At 48.8% G+C, this 26,643-nt stretch overlaps 1 protein-coding gene across 1 annotated transcript in view; it reads left to right on the forward strand.

The window, feature by feature from the left end:
- Positions 1-1,218: 1,218 nt before the first annotated feature.
- Positions 1,219-26,643, forward strand: part of OC90 (otoconin 90) — a 31,349-nt gene continuing 5,924 nt past the window's right edge. The window contains exons 1-10 of the mRNA XM_088022879.1: positions 1,219-1,264; positions 6,526-6,591; positions 7,918-7,974; positions 10,233-10,407; positions 14,398-14,510; positions 16,584-16,712; positions 16,874-16,915; positions 18,106-18,156; positions 21,858-21,911; positions 25,859-25,975. Coding sequence (XP_087879005.1) covers positions 1,219-1,264; positions 6,526-6,591; positions 7,918-7,974; positions 10,233-10,407; positions 14,398-14,510; positions 16,584-16,712; positions 16,874-16,915; positions 18,106-18,156; positions 21,858-21,911; positions 25,859-25,975 — 850 coding nt within the window. The remainder of the gene's footprint in view (positions 1,265-6,525; positions 6,592-7,917; positions 7,975-10,232; positions 10,408-14,397; positions 14,511-16,583; positions 16,713-16,873; positions 16,916-18,105; positions 18,157-21,857; positions 21,912-25,858; positions 25,976-26,643) is intronic.

The following is a 26,643-nucleotide window of genomic DNA, read 5'->3' on the forward strand; positions in this document are numbered from 1 at the left end:
CATGACCCTGGGACATTTGCAGGGCCACCAGAACATGGGGCAGCATTTGCCTCTGGGAGAACAAACTACAGAAAGTGTTCCTTCTTCCAGGTCGATGCAGCCCTGCAGAGGACAAGCTTGGGAGTGGGGCACTGGTTGCATTTCAGCCCTTACGTGACCCTCAGTGCCACACCTTTGCACAGTGCACAACATACACAACAGTGTCCAGCAGCCCTGTGTGCCCACTGGGGTAGCAGGATCACACTGTATTATCATTCACACTTGGTTCTTAAAACCTGCTTTACAGCAGAATATGCACAAGTCAACCATCCATCCGACAGTCTTTATGGAGTTATATTCCCAGGGAGCTAAAATTATTCTAAAACCCCTCGGGCTTTAATGTTGTTCCTTCTTTATGAAATACATGGTTGACCTGCTTGAGTGCACTAAGTGCCTACCGAAGTTAAATATTTGCTGAGCGGCTCAGAATGCAGGGCAGTGACGATTGAAAGGTGGTAAGTCCTTGGACCCGGCGCCCTTGCCCTGCCCCTCAGTCCCGAAAGCATTATCTCTTGAACGCCTGGACCGCAAGGAAGTATTCAAATTGCTCTGAAGCTACAGGAGGGGAAGGAAGATGGAACCCCGGCAGGAAAGCATTGTTTGCGAGCAGGCAGCGCCACCATGCGGTCGCCAAATTTATTCCTGGGTCAAGTGATGGTAGGATGGTTCCAAGTCAGACGGCGAAAGGTATATTCGGAAGGCTGCTGTAGCCCAATGTATGGGTTTTTTACAGTTCAGTCTACAAAAGTCAAACTGTAGCACTCGTTCAACTGCCTCTCAGTTCATTAGTCTGTGAACTACTCGCAGATGAGGAGTGCTTTTCCCTCACTTTTCATTCCAGGATCCTTGCAATGTGCCTGAAACACAATAAATAACCGTGGGAAAACGAACAACCAGATCTGTGTCCTCAAGGGGCACCTGGCTAAGTTTCCAGGTGCATCTCAGAGAGAGAACGTGATCTCCTGAATGTCATTAGTTAATGCTGGTCAGTGGCAAAGCTGGGACAGAAACCCTTTCAGGGCTTCTTCCCTGTCTCTGCACTCCACCCTGGGACGAAGAGCTCCTGGTGGTTCTTATTTCCCCGGGATCTCTGAAAACATCCTCATCATGTTCCGCTGACTTCTCTCCCAGGAGGCTGTTCCAGTTGATGCCTCGGCCCCCAGCCTTTGCCCTCCCGCTATGATCCTGCTTCTTCTCCTAAGTATGCTGACGGCCCCACATGGCGGTGAGTAATGGTATTTTACACTGTATTTCTGGCTTGGTCCATAATTAATATGAACACTGGGGAGGACTGTTAAATGTCATCTGATTTGCTTATTACTACTTTTATCCCTTTGCCTAGGAGTGATGGAAATCAAACAGTAACAATAAGCTATGGGTTTATTTCAGCAGATATTTTGAGCACCCTATCCAGGGCATGAAGCACGGGATGGGCGATGAGGTCAGGGAGAGGGAGCGCCCAAGGTACTAAAAGGACCACTGGGTGGCCTGTTGGCAACCATCCCTCCCCCTGATAGCACATCCCCTCTTCCCTTTGCCCATGGACCTCTGTCCCGTGTTTTGCTGGTTTCCTCGGAGCGAGTGTGTCAGCCTTCTTGACATGCAGCAGCTCCCTTTCCCCTGTGCCGGTGTGTCTGGTGGAGAGGCAAACACAGTTCTACCCCACATTGTAGGGTCCCCCACCCCACCAAAGCCTGAAGACATCTGAGCAAGCTCCTTGGCAGGCAGGGTCATCATTTTGAGTTTGCATGGAGTCATGGCTACAAATCTGAGACTTCGGGCTCCTTCCTATTTTCTTTCTTGTTTGCACACTGGTGCAACTCTCAAACACCCCAACTCACTTCTTTCCTTCCTACAGCTGCTCAGGCTCCATTGTGACTGATATCACTCACTCATCCAGACATTTTCTCTTTTCCTCCTCCTGTTCGGGTCAACACGGGACCGACACGCTGAGCCTCCTTTTACGGTTCCCTTCTAAGCACAATAGTGAGGGTGAGCCACAGTGAATCCACCAATATTGTTGACAATTTATCGTGACTCTGACCTGAGTTAGCGGATTTGCAGAGGTTTACATGTTCCCCAGAAGCCTGTGAGCAGAAATGACAGCACTTCACAGAAGACGCCAAGCCTTTCCTGCAGGTCTCAGTGCTCCCAAACACCGTCCCAGACCTTCCCTGCAAGACAGGTGGACACCCACTTCCAGGAGGTGCTGGTTTTCTCTTGATTATTGAGTTCCTTCATGGATGATTTTTTTCCTTATCAAAACCATTTTGCTGTGATGTGGGTTCCCAGGGATAGCACCACTGGGGCTGCTGTTCCCGGGGCTCCACCTTTACCAAGACCTCAACTGTCTCGATCAAATTCCAACTGTGGTCTTGACTTGTCTCTTTTTTGATGATAAAACTGTGAAATAGTCTACAGCTTTTCAATTTCTTCCCTATTCTTTAAAATGAGATCTTGGGCACCTGGGTGGCTCAGTCAGTGAAGTGTCTGCCTTCAGCTCAGGTCACGATCCCAGGGTCCTGGGATCGAGCCCTGCGTCTGGCTCCCTGTTCAGAGGGGAGCCTGCTTCTGCCTCTCCTCTCTGCTCGTTCTCTCTCTGTCTCTCTCTCTCTCAAATAAATAAAATCTTTAAAATAAAATGAGATCTCACCCCCCAAAGCCCATTCTTCTAATTTTTCAAACATACTCTCTTCTCTAACTGAGTTTTTCCTTTTCCAAAACAATAAATTTCCCTTTGATCGAAATTACCCCTTCAACACACCCTAGACACGTTTTACACATCTCTTTAAATGTTTTGTTTCTCTATAAGACTGAGGCAATGGTCTCCTGTTATTATAAACTGTCACAAGCATTTTTGCATCTGTCCTGGGAGGTTTTATTCTCAGACACAAACAGCGAGAGTCCAAAACTTATAGCCATAGGAAGTTCAGGTGCAAACGTATGCATGTCCGTGCAGATTTAAATGTGCCATATCTGCAGCCCCAACTTTGCAGGGCTAAGTGTATGACTCCCACAGAGATAACACCGCCCACCCAACAAACGCACCACATCTTGGTCCAGGCACTACAGGGGGGAAAGGGCTGTTTCTGAGGCAAGGAGACAGAAACCAGGAAGGGGGAGAGATCAGACACTGCGCCAGTGAAGATGAGGCATCCGTGATCACTGCTGGATCTGAGGAGCCCTTGGCAAGGACACCAAGGAGGAGTCCATCAGAAGAGTCCCATGTACCCCAGGAGGTGGTCCACGGCGTTATACCCACTGAGCCAGTGCAAACTCTGATTGGGCCTTCAGAGCACTCCACTTGCAAAGCTGGAGTTGTGCCGGGCACCTTCTCGCAGCTGTGCTCCCAGGGCTACTGACTCAGATTTCAAGGCAAGGTTGGGCGTGTTGGCAATGTGGAGGGTCTCGGTGCCCTACCAGGCCTCTCTCTGGGGTGTTTCTTTGTCCTTGTGCAGGAGTGGGAGCAGCATCTATGTTTGCCTCCCCAGCACACATCCGGGACAGGGGCTGCCCTCCCTCCTCTCTTCACTGAGAGTTGGCTCATGACTTCAAAGGGCAGGCACTGGTCAGTGGGATGGTGGTCAGGTTTGTGTCAGGAGAGGGAGATCTCCTTGGACCTTCCACCTACGCCACATGCTCCCTTCTTTGGAGAGCTCTGCACCGGCCCACATCACACAGCGAAATTGGTTCTCGCTCCCTGTTCCCTGCACGTCCATCTTCCAGAACTTCTGGGAACAGAGGCCAGGCAAAGATGGGTTTTGTGCATCCCTGGTTGATCTTCTGGGTAGAATACTTCATACTATGAAACACCACTCGTAACCACCAATAGACCGCATTTTTCCACTCTCTCAAGATGACATCTCCTAATTTCGCTTAAATTTTACAAGGCTAGGACGCTATGATTCTAGTGGGCCATCACTTGCTGGCTGATAAATTGGTCATTTGATGGCGTAGTTCAGCCACTGTGTGCTCATTTGCTCATTAAAGAGCTACCTACTGAACATGTGCTTTAATGCATCAGCGTTCTGACCCTCAATACTTTCCTACTTTAGTGGGGGAAACGGTCACATAAACAGATCATTGCGACATGGCGTCATAAGTGCAGTGAGAGAAGGATGTCCCCACATTACGGGAGCCAGGGAAGGTGTCCCTACCCCAGCCCGTGTTGGGGTTTTGGTTGGACTTCTCAAACTTTGCATGGAATCCAAAAACATAAGTCAGTAACGCAAAAGGGAGCAGGTCATGGCTCAGGGCATGGCACAAGCCAAGCCAGGATGGTAAGAAGTAGTTTGGTTTCTGGAAAATGATAAGCATCCCAAAAACGTGAGATTCAAAGAGGGAGATGGTTTGGCAGAGCTAGGCAGGGACAGATGGAGGGAAGCTTTAGGTTCCAGGGCAGAAGAAGCTAGAGCTTCCGCCATGGGTCTCAACTTCACTGTTGATAAAGTGGCCAATGGCAAAACGTGCCCCGCAGCACTGGGCACTGCACTGGATTTGAGGGGATGCCTGTAAAACCGAGCCTGGAACGGTACGAATGCTAGCTTCCTTCCCCTAGAGCAGCACTCCCACGGAACCAGAACTCTCTCATCCCCAGGGACCTGCCACCCCTCTGAATTTTGTGAGCGAGCCACCTCAGTCCTCTGGGATCAGTAATTTCAAATCCAGGGCACTTCTTTAGTTGCTAATGAAATGTGTGGGTGTCAACACCCTGAGAGTAAGTAGGGGTGGGAGTAGGGGGCATGCATCCTTGTTAGCTGTTTCTCAGTGAGCAAACCACCTCCACTGGCCAGGATGCCAAGGAGATACCAGAGAAGTAATTATTGAGGACCAGGCGGTATTTCACAGTTGCTGCCTGAGTAGACAGCAGATATTCTTAGCTGTTGGCTGGTATGCTAATTAAATCGTTTCTGAGGCAATTACACCAAATATGGAATGCACCGGAGCAATTACGTGGGCTCTGTGATAAGGCTCACCTGGAGCTGAAGGAAGTCCTGGGTCTCCCCACCTTCTGAACATCTGCAGGGCACTTCCCGGTGCAGCCCATGGCTCTTCGGCCAGAGGGAATACCCCTCAGTGGGACCATTCCTCTGTGTTTAATGGTGAGAAATCCGGAGGACCAGAGAGGTTGCTCCTGCCCACAGCCACAGAACACATCCGGCTGGGAGGGAGGCTGGTGCTGGGCCGACTTCGTCATATGGAAGGGCTGGGGTATGGTGCATAGGAGGGCAGCTGCCTTCCCCTCCAACCCATCCCTGGAGGGCCCGACAGCAGAGGGTCTGGGGGCTGCCTGGACCCAGGGAGAGCCCACAGGGTTTGTAGATTGGAAGAGTGCTCTCCTGCAGACAAGCACCTGCTAAACATGTCTGTGCCCCTGAGATATGTCCCTGGTGATGATGAGGTGGATGAAGAGGTGAGGTCCAAGCAATGCAAACCATTTGTTAGTGTGGAGGGGAGAGGGGGCAGTGAGTGGAAGAAGTTGGTAATAATAGTCATAATAATGATTAATGGCTGGGGTAACTTTTGCTTGTCCGCAGCACACCTCTCAGCGCTACTTAATCCACTCTTGACATGCTTCTTTGATCCATGATGTCAGATCTTTTTTTTTTAAGATTTTATTTATTTATTTGAGAGAGTGCATGAGAGAGAAAGAGAGAAAGCATGAGCAGGGGGGAGGGGCAGAGGGAGAGGGAGAAGCAGACTCCCCACTGAGCGGGGAGCCCTACAAGGGGCTCGATCCCAGGACCCTGGGACCAAGACCTGAGCAGAAGGCAGATGCTTAACCCACTGAGCCACGCAGGCACCCGCATGCGGTCAGATCTTGCAGGCTCAGGTTCATCTAATATCACACCATTGCTCCAGCCCCTCTCAATTCCCTGCAGACCCCCTGCTTCATACTGAGCACTCAAAGCCCCTGGGGACATAGCCCAGCCTAGTGACCAAGTATGGGAAAAGGTCAAGTCGCACTGGCTCCCCACCCAAATATTTCACACAATTCAAAACTTGCATCCTCTCACCATGTCTCCACTGTGGATAAATGAAGGGTAGGGGGCTGGGTCTCAGCATGCGTGTATCCCTAACAGCCATTGATCATTTTGTGTGCTGATAGTGTGGGAAAGCCCTGTCCTTGATGATAAGCTCCCTGGGGGCTAGGGGCCTCTCCTTGCCCACACTTATTTCCACCTATCTTTCATCTTATGGCACTCCAAACAAACATGCAATTTAAAGTAAAATGGTTTGCTCCCTATGCAACAACAGCTTCAAGATGAGTCCCCAGACCTCTCTTATCTTCCACCAGAAGGCTACTCTTAAGGCCAACCCATCTGAAACACTGGGGCCACCTTATTTTCATCAGAGACCCAGCACGCAGCAGGTCCTAGAAAAAAATACATAGAATTGAATTTACCTGCACCCCTTCCCCTCCTGGCTGCCCCTCCCAGCAAGTGGAAGTGCTCCTGCTAACCCTTCTCTCCTCCTTGATTATAGGGGGCCATCCTCTGGACACCCCACACCTTCCACGGGAGCTGCCTCCGGGACTCACAAAAAATATTAGTAAGGATTTTTGAACATTTCTTAGGCGACCTCACCAGGTAGAAAGTTGTCTAGGATATTGGCAGGGAGAATGACCCCCTCTGAATATACCACTCACTGCTGGGGTCTTGTAGGCAAAGCGATTCAAATAAGATTCAAAAGCCTCCCCCTCTGCAGTCTCCCCTGTGTCTGACCCACCTCTGCTCTCTCCTTGGAGACAAAATATTACAACTTCCATCAAATGAAGGTTAGTTGAAAAGGGAACAGGGGATGGAAATAAATGGGCCAATCGTGAGGGTTATATGGTCACAGTATCTTAGCTCCAAATTGAGCTCTGAGCCTTCTAGAAGGTAAGACAAAAAGAGAAAGAAAAGGTATTCCAGAGCTCTACTGATAAGAAAAGAGGACCCCTAATTGTTCCTTTGGGAAGGGGAGGTTTTCCTGGTGATGGATTGTGAAGATTTCTCGGGTGGGTTTCTAGCTGGGTACTGCTAAAGACCACGATGCATAGTGAACCAGCTGGTCGCGTTGGCCCCCAATTTGGGATTCATTTCCCACCTTGCAGAGAAGTGAGCTGAGTCACCAAGTTCTTTGTGCATGAGCCCATGCAAACAAAGTGATCAGTCCCACCCAGACCCAGGTGACCATCTGACCTCTCTCAAAATGCCATCACCCCCATGAGAAGTGCAACACCCAGGCCAAAGAGAACCTCTAGTAGATGTTAAGACTCACAGGCCACACTTGGCACTTGAAAGGATCAAAGCCAGAAAGCCCTGTGTGCCATCAGGCCATGCCAGTCATTCCTTTTCAAGGAGAGTGGCCCCGCGGGTGATCCCCACATCTCCTGGGAGCCCCCAGGGAGCAGCGCAGGTACAAGGGAATGGGGCTCACATGAAGCAGCCACAGGACCTGCCCTGGCCTAGAAGCTTCAGTCTCTATTAGAACTAGTATCTCTAGTAACAGTTCCATAGGTATAATTTCTGGGATGCCCAGAAAAAGCATGCTTCAGTTGCAAGCGTTATCACACTGAGGGAGCCCCCAGACAATGACTTCCCACCAGATATTTATAGTTCACCCATGGTCCTTGCCAAGTCCAGATACACCTTATCATCCAGGGTCTTTTGTACCACCGAGCGATGTTGCCTGGTAACACAGTTCCCGTCTCATCTTCTTGGGTCTCCATGGTAACCCATGTTACTAAAAAGTTAGTCCAAGGTCAAATCTATCCTTAGAGAAAGAGAAAGGGTTTTGCTTACTCTTCGCAGGGGTGGGGCAGGGTGAGGAGGCTGGGCAGGGGAAGGGGAGAAACCACAGCTCTCTGATTTGTTTTCTCTACCTTCCACTCAGATATCACATCCTTCCCTGGGGTGTTTAAAAATGTGGAAAGTGTGGCCGACATTTTTGGTAAGTTAAATACCAACGTGCTTCTATCCACCGGGTGTCAGGGCATGGGGTGAGTGTGGGAAATCTGAGCAAACTACCGGGCTTTGGGTTCCCCTGCTTCTGCCACCCCAGCAAGCTCTGAACTGTGTGATCCAGAGAGTAGTGGTGTCTTTTACTGCAGGATGAGTCACCAAGCTGCCAGGCGCCTTCATAGTCCTTACTTCCTTAGTCCTGACCACACCACAGCCTGGCCAGGAAGGGAAAGGTACCCCTGTTGCACAGGGGAGGGGCTGAGGGGAGTTATGTGACATGCCAGGAAGGAGGGAGCTCTCTTCTGTGTCCAGAGCTGAGTCCCCTCCACCAAAGTTGTTGGATTTTCTCTCCCCAACTACTAAATGTACAAGGTAAAATACACATACATAAAGCCTAAGAATCCCAGAGATTTCCAAGTATTCCATTTCTCAATTAGGTATCTATCATGTGACCAGCAATTGCCAGGCACCACGATGGTTCCCATCATTGCTTTCTAGAAGTAGCCCCAAAATAAGGCTATCACAGGATTGACAGGAGCAAAGAGCGCTGAACTGCTATTGGATTAGACCATGCTTGCCAGAGGACGGCACTGAAAATATGTAGGTGGCTAAGTGTGGGTGCCCCGTATGTTATTGAGTGAAAATGAGTATTTATATAAACACACACAAACCTTAGAGTGGCTTTTTCCTTCGGTACAGAATTATTTCTTCATTTTTCTGATTATGCTATGTGGAAACAAAACACGGGAAAGGAAGTTTGAATGGGGTAGGAAGAACTAGAATAGTCTGGGTGAAATTAGTCCTCGCAGACCACTCTTTGACCTCCCCAAGCTTCCCCGTGTGTGACCCTGTGCATTAGAATCAGGGCTATGGGGTCACCCGGTTAGCACTTAGCAGTCCTCTGATCAGAAAGGCGGAGAAAGGGGAGGGTGAGCATGCAGCTTAAAGTAAAAATCAAAAACAAAACAAGACAAAAACAAAATCGTTCTCTTGCCAATTTTGTTTGCAGGAGCATTCTTGTTGAGGGCAAATCATTACCACTGGCTGATACCTCAGGCAGATCTCTGACCTTCAGTTTCTTTATCTGTGAAATAGAAGTGACAGAAGAGCATCCGCCCCGCAGGATTAACATGAAGTTTATGCGGTGACGGACCAAGTGAATGCTTTCTAAAGTGTAACTCACTAGCAGTCTTAACCATTATGCTATTTTAAGCATCTAGCACAATTTCTGGCACATAGTAGGGGCCCCAAATTATTAGTGTCTATATCCCTTCTCTTCCTGCCCTGGATTACAGCTCCCCAGTGCTGGGACTGTATCATTTGGGATCCATTCAGCAGACTCATAGTGACTTAAATAACAAAGACATTTAATTATCTCACCAAAGCTGAAAGCACCAGGATTGGTGCAGGAGCTTAACACAGGTATCAGCGACCCAGCAGCCTCATTCTTTCCCCACTGCTATAACTAAGTTTACTGGCTCTTCCACGTTAGACTTTGGGCCTCATGGTGGCAAAATAGTTGCTGCAGCCCTGGCCAGCATATTCTTACCCATATTTAAGGAAGAAAAGTATAGATCAAAAGGATCTCTTGACATGCCTGCATTCTCTCTCTCTCTCTCTCTTTTTTTTTAAGATTTTATTTATTTATTTGACAGAGGCAGACAGCGAGAGAGGGAACACAAGCAGGGGGAGTGGGGGAGGGAGAAGCAGGCTTCCCGCGGAGCAGGGAGCCCGATGCGGGGCTCGATCCCAGGACGCTGGGATCATGACCGGAGCTGAAGGCAGATGCCTAACGACTAAGCCACCCAGGCCCCCTACATGCCTGCATTCTTCATTATGGAAAAAATAATCCCCAAAAACCTGTAACAGACTTCCTCTTAAGTTTTTCTGGCCAGATCTGGGTCACGTGCTCAGTCCCAGGCCACTCACTGTCATGGAGCCTGGGATTAGCATGACCAGCTGAGAACGAGCAAGTGTCAAACATCCACAGGGATTTAGGGAGGAGGCTCACCTCGCCTGAGTCTCTTTCAGCTTTGTTGGTAAGGGAGAAGGATTAAATGACTGTTTGTTAGGGGGACAACCAACAGGGGCCATGGCTTATAAACCCACCTCCCTTCAATTGTCCAGAACAGTTTTGAGTATACAGTAGGGGCTTAGTAGGCTGCGGAGGTGTGGGAAGTCCCGGGCACAGGGGCTCCTTCCTTGACCCTGGTCTCCAGTCCCCTCCCCGCTGTCCTCTCCCCGCAGACTGCCTGGGCTCCCACTTCACCTGGCTACAAGCTGTCTTCACCAACTTCCCTGCGCTGCTCCAATTCGTGAGCGGTATGAAGTGTGTGGCCAGTCTCTGCCCCCGGGACTTCGAGGACTATGGCTGTGCCTGCAGGTTTGAGATGGAGGGGCCGCCTGTGGACGAGTCTGACAGGTGAGCCACACCCACAGGTGAGCTGTCAGAGGCCTGGCTGGTACCTGGGCAGAGCATAGATGTGGAAAGCTTTCTTGTCTTGTCTTGATTCTCCTTATATGTGGGGCGACTGGCTGCCTCACCTTTAAACTGCAGTGTATTCTGTGATTTTCTCACATCCTGGGGAGTTGTCAAGATCCTGTGTGTGTCTGATACGCAGAATTTGTGTGGTGTTTCTCCAAGTTGGGTCTACCAGTATCAGAACCACCTGGATGCTTGCTAAAATGTAGATTCCAGGGACCCCTCCCAGACCTACTGACTCAGACCACCTTTAGCTAGACCCTGGAAGTCTGAATTTCAAACAAGCTTCCAGGTGACTCTTAAACATAAGAAAATTATTCTTTATTCAGACAGTCTTGGCCACCAGGGGTAAAGCAACTATGAAGGTTTCTGTTTAATTTTCCACAAACACGCTCCAATAACATTTGAACACTGTGCTTAATAGAAGCAGAATACTATCCCTGCTTCAAAGAGCTAAACAGCTAGCGGGGAATACAGAGAAGATACGAGGGGTCAGTAAAGATATGTGCCCTGCCTACACACAGGGAGGGAAATTAACACAAGATATCCACTTTTACACATCAGACTGGCAATAAAATTTAAAATCTGAGAAGCATCGAGTGTCAGCAAGGATCTGACAAGCAGATACTGACACTGGGAGGGTCAGTTGGGAAAATTGGGTAGAATCTGTGTGTTACCTATGACCCTGTAATTCGGGCTCTCTGCTCCTTACGGATGGGGTGACCCCTGGGCGAGTTACGTCATTTCTTTGTGTTCCAGTTTCTTCCTCTGTAAAATGGAGGAAGTCATAATACCTTCTTTATAGAATTATTATTTAGGATTAAATGACCAAGTAAACAGTACAGTGACTGGGACTCTGCCTGGCTTATTGAGTTTACTTACGGAGAGTATTAGTGATTGGTTGCAAGGGTAACAGGAATAGTGGGGCTATAGTAGGTAGTGATGACACTGGTAGTAACAGTCACAGTAGCAGTCTCAGTAGGGCTGTCGTACTAGTGCTAGTGGTAACAACAGCAGCAGTAACAGTTGTCCTGGTAGCCGAGGTGGTATTAATGCTGACACTAGAGGTAATGGTAGTAATAGCAACATCAGCAGCAGTATTGTCAGCTGTGGTAGCAATATTAGTAATGCTGTAGAAGTAGTGGTAACAACAGCAGCAGTAACAGTTGTCCTGGTAGCCGAGGTGGTATTGATACTGACGGTAGTGGTAATGGTAGTAATAGCAACGTCAGCAGCAGTATTGTCAGCTGTGGTAGCAATATTAGTAATGCTGTAGAAGTAGTGGTAACAACAGCAGCAGTAACAGTTGTCCTGGTAGCCGAGGTGGTATTGATACTGACGGTAGTGGTAATGGTAGTAATAGCAACGTCAGCAGCAGTATTGTCAGCTGTGGTAGCAATATTAGTAATGCTGTAGAAGTAGTGGTAACAACAGCAGCAGTAACAGTTGTCCTGGTAGCCGAGGTAGTATTAATACTGACGGTAGTGGTAATGGTAGTAATAGCAACGTCAGCAGCAGTATTGTCAGCTGTGGTAGCAATATTAGTAATGCTGTAGAAGTAGTGGTAACAACAGCAGCAGTAACAGTTGTCCTGGTAGCCGAGGTAGTATTAATGCTGACACTAGAGGTAATGGTAGTAATAGCAACGTCAGCAGCAGTATTGTCAGCTGTGGTAGCAATATTAGTAATGCTGTAGAAGTAGTGGTAACAACAGCAGCAGTAACAGTTGTCCTGGTAGCCGAGGTAGTATTGATACTGACGGTAGTGGTAATGGTAGTAATAGCAACGTCAGCAGCAGTATTGTCAGCTGTGGTAGCAATATTAGTAATGCTGTAGAAGTAGTGGTAACAACAGCAGCAGTAACAGTTGTCCTGGTAGCTGAGGTAGTATTAATACTGACGGTAGTGGTAATGGTAGTAATAGCAACGTCAGCAGCAGTATTGTCAGCTGTGGTAGCAATATTAGTAATGCTGTAGAAGTACTGGTAACAACAGCAGCAGTAACAGTTGTCCTGGTAGCCGAGGTAGTATTAATACTGACGGTAGTGGTAATGGTAGTAATAGCAACGTCAGCAGCAGTATTGTCAGCTGTGGTAGCAATATTAGTAATGCTGTAGAAGTAGTGGTAACAACAGCAGCAGTAACAGTTGTCCTGGTAGCCGAGGTAGTATTAATACTGACGGTAGTGGTAATGGTAATAATAGCAACGTCAGCAGCAGTATTGTCAGCTGTGGTAGCAATATTAGTAATGCTGTAGAAGTAGTGGTAACAACAGCAGCAGTAACAGTTGTCCTGGTAGCCGAGGTAGTATTGATACTGACGGTAGTGGTAATGGTAGTAATAGCAATGTCAGCAGCAGTATTAGCAGCAGTAGCTTTAGCACTATTAGCAATGTTGTAAGTAACAGTAGCAATAGCAGCAGTAACAGTCGTCACAGGAGCTGTAGCAGTAATAACAGGAGCAGCAGTAGTAATGGTAGTAATAGCAACAGCAACACCAGTCCTAGAAGCAGTACTAGCAGAGTGTAGTAATGACAGTAATAACAGTGATTGCAGCCACAGTGACAGCGACAGCACCGGTGGTAGGAAAGCAGGAAATGGAACCCACATCTCTCCCCATACTCCGGGATCCATGGCCCTACCTCACTGGTGTGGTACTTGTGCCCGAAGCCAGTGTGATGGAGTGTGCGCTCTCATAATACTGGGAAGGACAGCCCATTGTCTGCCCTGGCATTTCTCCGGGTAAACTCCATGCTCCTCAAACACCTGTGCTTCCCTGTCCTGCACCGGCCACATGGGACAATGCATGCACATGGTCTCCTGCTCCACCCAGTGTCCTCTAAGGGGGGTCTGCACCATGTTATTTCTTTGCGCCCCCAGCATGGACCACAGCACGGGGTAAATTAACTCGCACTAGGCAGTCAACCCCCAGTTGCTTTTCAAGTTAATTAATTAAATAAAAAAGGATATATCCTTGATTGATCAGGGATAATGGCTTTGGAATTAAGCAATAGATCTCTCCCGTTTCCACATCTCCAAGAGAGGGTGTAAGTTGCCTCTAGATCAGAAGGGCATTTCCCGTCTTTGGGACCATGAGCAAACTGCCTCCCGGCACTCAGCTCGTTGATGCTCAGAAAGAGAGAGTGTGATCCTGAATGCAGCAGAGTGTCAGGATGGTTTCTGGGAATTTGTTACCTTTCAGGTCCTCCCTTACCACTTCCTCTAATTATTAGAATACCTTGTCAACCTGGAAGTCAAAGAAATGAAGCAGTAATTCAGTGTCTGAATGATGAAACTACTGATGGCCCCAAACTGGCAGAATAATGAGCCACACCCAATTTCTATGACTGTACACAGTTCAGTTGTTGGGGGTGTGGATTTCCAAACACCTGGAGGACTGGTCATTTCCACCGTGAACCTGCACACCAGATTCAAAGAATAATTGCTATCATTTATTGAGTGCCTACCTCAGGGCGGGATCTATATAGATGTTTTCTTGAATCTCCAAAAATTCTTGAGTTAGGTAATTTGAGAAAGTTAGTAGCTTGTCCAAGGCCATCACCTGTCTGTATATTTTTTCTCTTTTACACTGGTCTCCACTGACCTCATGTGTGCACTGCAAGAGCCTCCTGACCCATTTTAGCGTCAGCCTCGCTCTGTGATCAACTTTGTCCTTGGCAAGTTATTGAGCACTATGAGTCTCAGTCCCCATGGGTGTAAATGCTCATAATAATAGCACCTGCTGTGTAGGTAAAATAACTCAAATAGTGTGTGTGTGTGTGTGTGTGTGTGTGTGTGTGTGTGTGTGTATGCGTGAGAGCACTATTTGAAACAGGTCACTGCCAGGAATCATCCAGAGACACAACAATCACAGACTCCCCTCTCTTCACCCTCCCCCATGCTCTCACCTTGACCTCCCCTGCCTGCCCCAGCTGCTGCTTCCAGCACCGCAGGTGCTATGAAGAGGCCGCTGAGATGGACTGTCTCCAAGACCCTGCCAAGCTCAGCACAGATGTCAACTGCGTCAGCAAGAGGATCACATGTGGTAAGCATCTCCAGGTGTCCCCGGGGCCTGGGCTGAGAAATGACAGACAGTTCAAGAATCCCAGGCCTGGCACTCAGTCGTTAAGCGTCTGCCTTCGGCTCAGGTCATGATCCTGAGGTCCTGGGATCGAGCCCCATATCAGGCTCCCTGCTCGGTGGGAAGCCTGCTTCTCCCTCTCCCACTCCCCCTGCTTGTGTTCCCTCTCTCGCTGTGTCTCTCTCTGTCAAATAAATAAATAAAATCTTAAAAAAAAACAAAGAATCCCAGGCCTGGACCAGACCCAGGACTCCAAGGGTACCCCCTCATCATCACCACCATTGCGGACATCATCACCTATACTCCAAGCCCCACGAGGGCTAGATCTCTGGCATCTGTACCTTGCAAGGAGTACATGCACAATAAATGCTTTTTGAAATGAAAGAATAATTGATAGGCAGGTTATTTGATTTAAAGTTTTATAACTGTAGCAACCCTGGGAGCCTGGGGAGGCAGGTGGTTTTCTACTGATACATTGTGTGATACAGGAACAGTTACTCAACAAGTGGCAACCTCTACATGGGGAGGAGAAAACCTGCTTCAGAGATTTGTCATAAAAATTAAACAAGGCTTCAGAGTAAAACAGTGCTACACTTGTTAAATGGAAACAGTGCTAAGTGTAAAACAGTTTACACAGGGACTGGCCTATGTGAAGAAGTCAGGGTTGAAGTGGAAGAGAGGCAGGGATGGATGAATTAGGTTTGTGGTTGCTGCTGTTTGTAGGAATCAGACATGTTGATGCAAATCTCAGCTCTCCACCTTACTCACCAGGGATTTTGTCTCGTGTCTCTGGGCAATCCTGGCAGAAGAATTAGAAGAGACAAAGGCACAGAGAGAAGAGGTGCATGGCACCTTGGGGGTACTCTATGAGAGCCGCCCTTTATGAGCACCTACTATGTGCCATAGGCTTTATACCCAGCAGATATAATTGTCCCAACAATCTTATGAGATGAGGTCACTATTCCCAGTTTTCAGATAAGGACAGGGAAGCTCAGAGAAATTAAATAACTTGCCCAAAGTCACATAAGCTGCTGAGTGGTAGAGTCAGGGTTTGAGCCCAGGTTCAACTGACCCCAAAGACCAGGTAGCAAGGACTGGCTGAAGTATGGCGCATTGGGAAAGAGGTGAGGAGATGCATGGGCATAAATCACTACACGGTGGACAGGAAAAGCACCATCCATCCATCCATCCATCCATCCATCCATCCATCCATCCATCCATCCAGCAGATGCATACTGAGCGCCTACACCAAGTGCAAGACAATCGTCTAGATATTGGGGATATCCTGACCTTCTGAAATCTCCTCCTGGCTGCCAGAAAATATCAAAGTGCTAGAGTACGTTAAACAGTGACAAGTGCCATGGAGGGAAATAAAGCAGGGGAAAGGCATAGGGAGGGCTGGGCAGGGAAGCCTCCCCGAGGAGATGCCTGCAGAGCAAAGACTGAGGCATGGGGGAGAAGCAAGCCGGCAGCTATCTGGGAGGTGCATGCACCCCCAGCTCAAGGTGTCCGGCTTGCTTGGGAGACAGGCCAGTCAGTCAGAAAGGGGTGATGAGGGAGGAAAGAGAACAGGAACAGCAGCTTTTCCATTGATTGGGAAATCATTGCAGGGTGCTGAACCCCAAAAAAGACATGGCTTGCCCTGAGTCCTGAACACCTTGTTCTGGCTCCTCCATGAGAGTGGACAGGAGCAGGGCGGGAAGGCCACTGACGTAACTCAGGCACGAGCTGATGGGGGCTTAGCCCGGGCTGGTGGCGTGGAGGTGGCGGCATGTGGTCACACTCTACACAGGTCAAAAGTAGAGCCAATAGGATGGCCCGAAGGGTCGGATGTGGCTGTGAGAAATGGAGCGGGCGCCACTCCCAGGTTGGGCACTCTGCAGCTGCAGCTCACGGAGCCAAGGTGGATAACAGGAGGACGCCTGCAGGAAGAGTGGGGCCTCGGTGGGCAGATTGGGGCCGGTTTGGGAGCTTGCATCACCTCTCGGGATTCCAAATGAGATTTTCCAATCTGCTTTGCCCTTGCTCTGTGCACAGAGTCCGGGGACCCTTGTGAGTACCTGCTGTGTACCTGCAACAAGGCTGCCATAGAATGCTTGGCTCAGTCCAGGATCAACTCTTCCCTGAACCATCTGGACACTTCCTTCTGTCTGGCTCAGCCTCCAGGTGGGAAGAACCGGTTCCCACATCAGCGGTGGGGCTGACCATCTGGGGCGGGAGCTGCTATGGAAGCAGTAGTTGCTGTTTCTTCAGAAGCCAGTCCAGCACCTTCTGACAGTCCCCCGACCCGCTGCTCTAAACAGGCTTTCCAATGTGTCTCTTTGCAGAGACAACCAGCACAGAAGAGCTGACGACGCTTCTGCCCAGAGGTAAGGTCTACCAGGGAAGCTGCTTTTACTTGGACCATGGGAGCCAGACTACAGAGGGAGCACCCCCTCTGCGGGGCCTGCTGGAGTGACCCACGGCACTGGCTAGATCTCGGCCTTTCTCTGGCCGGGGGACACCATTACTTCTGGATAAACCCAGTTCACACATCCAATAGCAAATGGCCCTCCTGCAAACACTGTTCTTTGTTACGTGGACAGACGAGCATTTAATCCAGTTAAGAGGTAGACCCCAATTCTTTCTTTCTTGCTCTATGGTCAGGGCCCTGGTTTGCGGTGTGACCGGGACCAGGTCTAGTGATATGACAGAGAAAGGCCTCTCTCAGCTGGATGAGCTCCTGGCCATTGAGGTCGCCCGGGAGCAGACCAGCTGCCTCCCTCCTCTGTCTTCCAGAACCTACGGCAGAGAGGGCAGCCTGGACCCAGATGGAGTCTTCTTGAAGGGGAGGCTGTTTTCTGTGTGCCTCCTTTTAAGACGGTGGGCTCTTAATATCTGTCTACTGAAATAAGCAAGTGATCATGCGAGAGTTCAGCTTCTGCCTGTTACTCCTTGTTCACCAGTGTTCACACGATCTGTCAGTCCCAACGGAAAGTTCCAGGTGCACGTTGGCAGAGCACCCCTCCTTCCCTGGGGCTGGGGTCTCCTTCCCAGTGCTGCAGCCTTTGTTAAGAAGCTGATACCAGTGCATCCACATGCATGAGTGTGCATGCGCACAGGGCTGTGGGAATGTGTACATGTGTGAGTAGGAGTGTGTGTGTGTGCCCTACCTCTATGTATCTTCTGAGTCTGGCGCTCTTTTTTCTGCGCCATCTGGTTCCCTTTGAAACAGAGGTCTTCCCAGGTAGGGATGTCCTGTTCCACAGCCACAAACCCTCGGGGTCTGCAGACCTTTCGTTGCCACAGCCTGGGTCTGCTAGTGTCACCTCCCCGACCAGAAGCCAGAACTGGCTGGAGTCCCTCCTGAGCCAGGGTCCTGCTGGGCAGCCTGAGCTCCAGGAGATGTACGAGGGGCAAGGGAAGCCTAAGACAGAACCAGCAGCCCTTTTCTGGCAACACTGCTCACAGCTCCCTTCCTCCCTTGGTCCAGCAGTCCCAGCTTGTCCTTTGGGACTCGTGGTACTTGGTTTAGACACTCGGTTCCATCAGTCACTGATTTGGGAGCTTTCTTTTTCAGTGGTTCCCATGGAGCCCGCAGACACCAGTGCAATGGCCCTTTCAGGAGAAGGTGAGCACAAGGGGGCCAGTGTGTAATCCAGATACCCACGTTTTGATCGTACCATCCGCCTACTAGCTGGAATTAGCTTCCCTAAAATGCCCCTTGCCCAGGTTTGCATTGAAACTGCCCCAAGATCATTCCAGAGCCAATCTCAGTTTCTCTTGACCCCCCAATATCTCCCCTCTATGCTCTGCTTTGTCCCACACCCCTACTCCCACTTCAGTAGAATTGTCAGATGCAGGACATTCACCCTCAACCATCTGAAGTTGCTTTTCAATGAACAACAAATACTTTTTTTAGTATAAGTATGTCCCAGAATTTGCATGGGATATACTTATACTAAAAGGTGATTGGTTGTTCATGTGAAATCTAAATTTAACCAGGCATCCTGTATTTTTATTTGCCAAATTTGGCAACCTTATGCCTCAGGGAGATCCCTCTACACAACCACCTCCCCAAAAGTGTGTTATCGCTCTCCTTGGCTCCTGCTATGAGAAGAGAAGCAGATGCTCTTGGTGCATCTCCTTCCTGGCTGTCCTCCATGTCCAAGGGCATCGCATCCCTGACAGCTCCCAGACAGGCTGTGCCTTGGACACCAGGTCTAGAAAAAAGAAGAAATGACACCTACTCCAAGCCAAAGCTTCACCACGCGCCCTGCCCACACAGCAACCATTCCCAGCAGGACTGACAGGGGCCGCTTCCATCCTAAACTGAGGACAAATTTATCCCCCAACACACATGCACTCACACCCATGACCTAGCAGTGCCCACAAATGCCCTCCAGAAAAGGAGGCAGCCTGAATGCAGGCACAAACACCAGTTACGAAGGAAAAAGGTATAGGGCTCGGGATTGTTCTCACCATGGTGGAATGAAACAATTATGTTCTGGACTCAGGCAGCTTTGGGATGGAATCCTGGCTCTCCCACTTTTCAGCTGCAGGACTCTGGAAGCATGGTTCGACCTCTCAAAGCTTCAATTTCTTCATTTCGGACAGCAGGGATTGGCAATTTTTTTTTTTCTGTACTGGGCCAGAGAGTAAAAATTTGGGGCTTTGTGGGCCATACAGTCTCCGTCACAATGACCCAAATCTGCCATTGTAGTGAGACAACAGCCATACACAATCCATTACTGGGGGTGTGCCTGTGTTCATCTGAAGCTTCATTTACAAAAACAGCTTGAGGTCTAGGCCATGGTGTACCAACCCCTGGAAAGGGATGGTTACACCTGTCCTTCAGGGTGGCAGGGGATTAAATGAGAGAGAACATGGGAAGATTCTGGACCAGCATCTTCTTCAGGAATTCTGGTGTGGTGGTAAAACACAACAATGCACTCTCGAGTCGCATGCAGGACACTGCACAACTTGTTTAAAATACATGATCTCATTTCTTGCTCTCACAGCCCTGTGAAATCATTTCCATAACCTCCACACTGAGATGGTACATGGATTTGGAGAAAGAAATGGTCCAAGACTGGGAGCTGGGTGGCAGGGCTGGGGCTTGAGGCCTCCACCGCGTCTGTCTTTACCGCTAGACCAAACTCCCTCTTAAGCTGCGCTCCCCCGTGGACTTGCTCCAGCAAGGGGGGACATGATGGCCCTTTCTCCCAGAGAGAGGTCTCTTCACCCAAACATAGGCCTGATGCTAATCTGGCCCCTTGTCACTGAATTAGGACCGATGTGTCAATTAATGTTCCTGATCAGACTGCCATGAGCTTTCTCTCCTGGGCCCCCCAGTGCCAAAGCTGTCTTGTTTGCAGGGGATCCCTGCCTGGCTTACGTGCTGAGCTGGGTGGACAATTGAAGTAGAGTGGTTTCTTTCCACAGTGGCTACTGGGACCAGTGCTGCCCACTGACCAGTCCCTCCAGGACAAGTAAGCAGGGCAGACTCCATAGGACCCCAGCACGGAATCCAATGGAGACATGCCTTCTCAATACACATGTTCAGTTCTGATGACCACTCTTCGACAGGCTTGGAAGAAATACCAGTAGACCTATTTTTCAGATGATGAAGGACACGGAGGCTCTGGGAGGTTAAAAGTTACAGATGGTCCACCATGAGACCAGCTGGACTAGTCTCGAGCCTGTCCTTGGGCTGCAAGACTGGTTTTGTCTCCATGATATGGTAGTGACTTATGGGGAACAGCCTCGTACCTGAAAACATCTAGGCAAGGATGTCATCAGAAGTGACCTAACCATTTACTTTGCTTGTGGTGATGAATAACCATGGATTCTTTATTAATAAGCATAAATCACTCATAATAACCATTTACCAATTACTAAGAATCAAGAGATAAACAAATGGATTCCTTGATTAAGAGGCAGGGACACCAGGGAGGACCTTGGTGGGCTGGTGTGTTCCTAAGCCCCTCCATATAGCCTCTGAGTTCTCCCCCTAGTCCTAGGAGGCCCATTTGACAGATAAAGGAGGCACCCTAAGAGGCCGTTGTTTGCCTGGGGTAATAGGGCATAGAATTCTGTTAGTTCTGAACCCGAGCATTTTGCTTTGAAGAGAACCATCTGCTCGGTTTAGAACCTTTGACGTTCTATCTCTTCGCTGGAGCACTTTTGTATGTCCACATCATCAGTCAACCTCTAAGCCCGATTTCCACAGAATACCATCATAATCTTGATCTTTGACATATTGAATTTAAGGCAGGTCCTTCCTTCCCCAAGCCTGTTGGAGTTACCGTCGTTAGCTCTCTGTGGTACAGTCAGAAGAGAAGTAGCAGCCCAGCTCAGTGGTTAGGACTATCAGCTATAGCCCTAGGTTTGCATTTTGCCACTTCCTAGCTCCATGACTTAGAACAAGTGACCTGTGTTTTCTGTGTGTCCCCTTTCTCAGCTCTGAGTGAGGCCGAGGTGGTTGTTGAGTTGGTACAAACCAAGCGCTTTTTTAATGCTGTATCTGGCATGTAGTTATGTCTTTGTCCGTTCTGGCGGCTACAACAAAATATCACAGACTGAGTCACCTGTGAACAACAAAATTTCTCTCTCATGGTTTCTAGAGGCTGGAAGTCCAAGCTCAAGACACCAGCATGGTCAAGTTGGGTGAGGCCCACTTCCTGGTTCATAGATAGCCACCATCTTGCTGTGTCCCCACATGGTGGAAGGAGCCAGGGAGCTCTGTGGGGGCTCTTTCATAAGGGCATGAATTCCATTCATGAAGGCTCTACCCTCATGACCTAATCACCCTCCAAAGGCCCCCGAGACCATCCCACCGGGGATTAGGTTTCAACACATGAATTTTGGGGAAACACAGACATTCAGTCTACAGCATAGTAGGAGCCTAATAATGGTTAAGCAATAACGGACTCATTTTACCAAGAACCAGGGCTCAGCAGTCTTTTGGGAGCCACAGAGCAGGGAACTAGAATCCACAATTCTGCTGCCTTGTTTCTCTTTGCTCAAAAATATGTGATTAAAAAAACTTTTTTTTGTTTAAACTCCAGAGAAGTCTGCTTTCCTAAAGTATTTCAAAGATGCACCGGCTTCTAGCCCAGCAGGCAGCAGCTGCCTTTGCCACCACGTCTGTGTCTGGGGAGGGCAGTCTCTTTGGCTTAGCAGTGATCCTGCCATCACCAGCTCCCCTGGGAGGTGAAGAGGCACAGAGCTATGTTGCCTCCTGTGCCCATGGGATGGGAACTGCTCCGGATACCAAGGTGGGACAGGCTGGGGTCAACACTCACCCTGTCTCTCTTCTGTTGTGGGCAGAAGCGGTCCAAGACCAGAAAGGCACGGAAGCCACTAGGACCACATCCTCTTCAGGTAAGCACACTCGGCTCCTCCCACCTGTGGGTAATGGCTGTCCCTATACGTTTATGAGCTCAAGTGTGTTCTAAAACATGGAAGAATCATTGAGAGTAATTTACTTTTATGCTGCCCCCACTCCCAAAGTAGACAAATGAAGTTAAAAGGCAGATTCATTAGTAGGAAGAAATGGAACCCTACCTGATAAAGAGACACATTTAGAAAAATATAGAAAACTGTGTTTTGTTTTCTATTTAAATCACCAGTACTTCCATGTTATACAGATAGCCACTTTTACTATCTGAAGGCTCTCCCTTCTGTCATCTCCTGCCTGCCCAAACAGATCCATGAATGTAATTAAAATGCATTTGAGATCACTTGGCACCACGGCTTTGTAGTCTGAGCTGTATCGCTTAAAAAATGAGATGATATTCCCTGACATTAAACATCTTTCTATAACATGATTTTCAGTGGTGGCCGTACCGTAGTTTCTGGTGTGGAATATCATAATGCATTTAGCCAATTATTTCTAACATTTGTGCTTATCCATAAAAGATATACACTTTATACCCATCCACTTCTGATTAATTTGTCACAGTAAATGTCTAGAAATTGAATTACTGAGGGTGTAATCATTGTGTGTATCCATACAATACGTATGTATCCATATGTTGCCAAATTGCCCTAGAGAAAATTCGAAACAACTTACCCTCATACTTGTATCCCATGGCCTACTATTATTTAAAAGCAAGTGAACAAAAACCTCTACCATGTTAATAGAAAAAACCCACAGTAGCTCATTTCTCCCCCTTCTCCTCTCTGACGAAAATTGAAAGTCCTGCTTTTTGTACCCGAGCTGGGCTGGCCTCTCACTCTGGGAGCTTTGGACCAGGCCTGGACAGAATTCCTGTATCTTAACCGAATTTATGGAGATGGGTCACCAGTGTCAGAGCTAAGGGCATTGAGACTTGGGCCAACTTTGCCCTCAGGTGCCCAGTGACCTTCTCAGCTGGGGGTGCAAGGGCAAGAGGAATCTGTTCCCCAAATGGGGCGGCCATTCAGGAAGAGTGATGAATGCTGCGTGCCCTCATCTAAGGGGATGAGGTAGGGTGCCTCACGTTTGATTAGCACCAAGAATCCGGAGAGTTCTTGCTCAGAGGGTGAGGGCTTCTAGAAGGACACTCAGACTCAGCAAGGAGCACACACGGACTCCTGGGGCTCTCTCTGCTTGTCGAGGTTTCCGCCTGGAGTCTTCACCCCAGATCAGATGTGTCTTCACACTCACTGAGTGATCCTAATGGCTGCTCTTGACTCTTTCCCCCTTGCTAGGCATTTAGCCAGAAGGATTATTCAAACACCAAAACAGTTATTATTAATATAGTTTTATAAATGGGAAAATCAAGACTGAGAGAGGCCAGTGATCTGCCCAAGGTCACATAGCTAGTACGTGGCTGAGCCAAAATGCACACTCAGATTTCCTTGGTGGTTCTTCCCACTCCACTCTACTGACTGGGTGAGTTTTCTCAAAAAGAAACAGAGCCAGGTGTTTGTTAAAGGTGGAAAGACAGATTTTACTCAGGTTTCCGTAGCAGGGAAGAGAGACTCGTGGGTAACCATGTTCAACTCTGATCTGTATGGAGGTGACTGGGCCTTTTAGAGGGAAAACGGGAGGGTGGACAACAAGCCAGAAGTCCAGCAGAATCAGGGGAGGGGAAAATTCCAAAAAAGGGGTAGGGGGCTGTTTTCTGAAAACTTAGGCAAGGTAGGTGTTGGGTCAGTGTGGGTCTCAAGCTGTAAGTTCTTTGGGCTGCCTTGAGCTTTCTTGGGCAGGAAGTCAAGGGCAAGTGGGAGGGTGGGTCATCCCAGGGAAACCAGGCTGGGGTTGGTCTAAGTCTCCTAGTGTGGGGGCGTTGATGAAATAGTTTGTGCCACGAGTTTGCAGTTCTCATAGGCCAAGTTTGAGGCCTGGTTGAGAAGAAGGCCCAGAGGAGCCTGTCTAAAGTCTGGTCAAGGAAAGAGTCTGTCAGCTCCCAGCAGTCTGGAGCATGGTGGAAATGAACCGGTTCACGGGTTTCTGTTGTGGGATTGGAGAGGGGGTGGGGCATGATGTTAGTTAGACCCAGAGGCCTGAGGGTACAACAGGGTCACTAAAGCCCTGCTCCCACCCCCCAGGGAATAGAGCACTGAGCAAGGACATGGAAGCCCAGATGTATGAAGCAAACCAATATGGGCAGGTCTGGGGAGAGACTGCCAGTCAGGGGGCCCCTGAGATGCCCAAGCTCCACCCAGCGCTCTGGGTCTGCAGACGGTGGGGCAGAGCCTCCAAAGCTCCCTTTGGCTGGAACAGACTGGGTTGGAGGTGTCACTGCCTCTGGTCAGGAGAACAGGCAGGACCGACACAGAGCCAAAGGAGATCTGGACGGCCTGGCACTTAATTTAGACTATGATGAGAAGGTCTTCCAGGATTCCCAGGAGTTCCAGGCGGGTTGTGCTTGCCTACGTTACTGAGCACCAGGAGTTGGCTTCATTTCTCCACCATTCTTATCTCTTCACTTGTGAACACCATGCTAGGTCTCCGCTTGGCAGGAGCGTGGTAGTAAATATGACGTAGGCTGGGACAGTCCTGGTCACAAGATGTCACGCAGCTGGTGTATCATGGGCTCCTGTCCGATGTAACGTTATCACAGAGTATGTGTTTGTTATATTTGTGTTCCATTTACTTACTTAATGTTTTAGCACAATATGTTTCATTTATGTATTTTTGTTTCAAATTTTTATTTAAATTCTGGTCAGTTAGCATGTGTAATATTGGTTTCAGGAGAATTCAGTGACTCATTACTTACATATAACACCCAGTGCTCATCACAAGTGCCCTCCTTAGTACCCAATCCTCATCTAGCCCACCCCCCACCCACCTCCTTCCATCAATCCTGTTTTCTTCTCTGTAGTTAAGAGTCTCCTATGGTTTTCTCCCCTCTCCTTTCTTTTTCTTTCTTTTCCTTTCTCCTATGTTCATCTGTTTTGTTTCTTAAATTCCACATGAGTGAAATCATACGGTATATTTCTTTCTCTGGCTGACTTGTTTCACTTAACATAATACCCTCTAGTTCCATCCACATCATTGCAAATGGCAAGATTTCATTCTTTTTTGTGGCTGAGTAATATCCCATTGTATTTATACCACATCTTCTTTATCCATTCATCAGCTGATGGACTGATGGACTTTAGGCTCTTTCCAGAGTTTGGCTACCGTTGATAATGCTGCTGTGAATGTTGGGGTGCATATACCCCTTTGAATCTGTATTTTTGTATCCTTTGATAGTGCAATTGCTGGGTCATAGGGTAGTTCTGTTTTTAATGTTTTGAGGAACCTCCATACTGTTTTCCAGAGTGGCTGCACCAGCTTGCATTCCCACCAACAGTGCAAGAGGGTTCCCCTTTCTCCGCATCCTTGCCAACATCTCTTATTTCCTGCCTTGTTAATTTTAGCCATTCTGACAGGTGTGAGGTGATATTGTGGTTTTGATTTGTATTTCCCTCATGATGAGTGATGTTGAGCATTTTTTCATGTGTCTGTTGGCCATCTGGATGTCTTCTTTGGGAAAATGTCTATTCATGTCTTCTGCCCAATTTCTTAACTGGATTATTTGTTTTTTGAGTGTTGAGTTTGATAAGTTCTTTATAGATTTTGGATACTAGCCCTTTATCAGATATGTCATTTGCAAATATCTTCTCCCATTCCATCGGCTACCATTTATAGTTTTGTTGATTGTTTCCTTCTCTGTATCACAGAGTATTTGGAAATTCTCATGTAACATCTGTGGATCTGCAAGCCCAGATTAAGGATGCTATCCTAACACTTTGTTCTTCTGAAATATCTGCATTTGGGCTTGATCGTGTGTCCATCTGCAAACCTCTTCCTGAACTGCTTATTGAATATGAGCCATTATGTTGTGCATTTTCAGGATCTGCAGAGATTGCTGTCTCGACAAAAGGAGAAACCATGGGCCCCGCCGGTTTAAAATCTTTGGGCTTAACTGCGTCATCCATCAAAAATGGCCTGGAGGAGACAACTGGAAAAGGTGAGTGGGAGCAGGCAGAGAAACCTCTGTCCTCTCTCGGCCTTGAGATCCTCTGGATGGGTTGGTAACAAAGGCCCTTAGGCCATGGCCATACTGTGACCTCTTCATGTCAGTGCGACTACAGGGGACCACCCCTTGCCAGGTGAGGTCATGGGACACAGAGGGGACCAGACTTGCCTGTGGCCACTCAGCTGCTGAGCTGGGGAAAGGGGCCCACTGGCCTAATGCTCCCATCCCTCTTACTGGCCCCCAAGGGAAGAGCTTGGCACCGTGCACACCAGGTTGTTGGAAAGAAGGAAACACCTGGGCTTTCACTCCCTCCCCCTTCTCTCTCCTCTTCCCAGGGGCCCCACTAGTGGCCCAGCACCTGCAAGGAGCTATGGCCACAGAGGAGGGCTTTGTTAGTACCAGGCCAGCCCTCCGCAGCATGCACTACAGAGTGATGGAGAAAGCAGCATTTGAGAGGGAGGCTGGGCTGGGAGCTCTTCACAAGGCTCCTGGCTTCTTGGTTCCCCCCTGCCAACCCCGCCACCGAACCTGTGATCATGGGGTCTGCACAGTGGACTGTAGCCAGGCTTGGCCAAAGTTGCAGGCAGAGAAGGCGGGGACAAGGGTGGAGAGGAGGGTGAAGGGGGGCAGAGGCAGAGAAAGAAAAATCAAGGGCTCTG

Source organism: Eumetopias jubatus, unplaced genomic scaffold (assembly GCF_037043125.1).
Source record: "Eumetopias jubatus isolate StellerSeaLion01/CBP00866 unplaced genomic scaffold, mEumJub1_p1.0 scaffold_4, whole genome shotgun sequence".
Taxonomy (NCBI): Eukaryota; Metazoa; Chordata; class Mammalia; order Carnivora; family Otariidae; genus Eumetopias; species Eumetopias jubatus.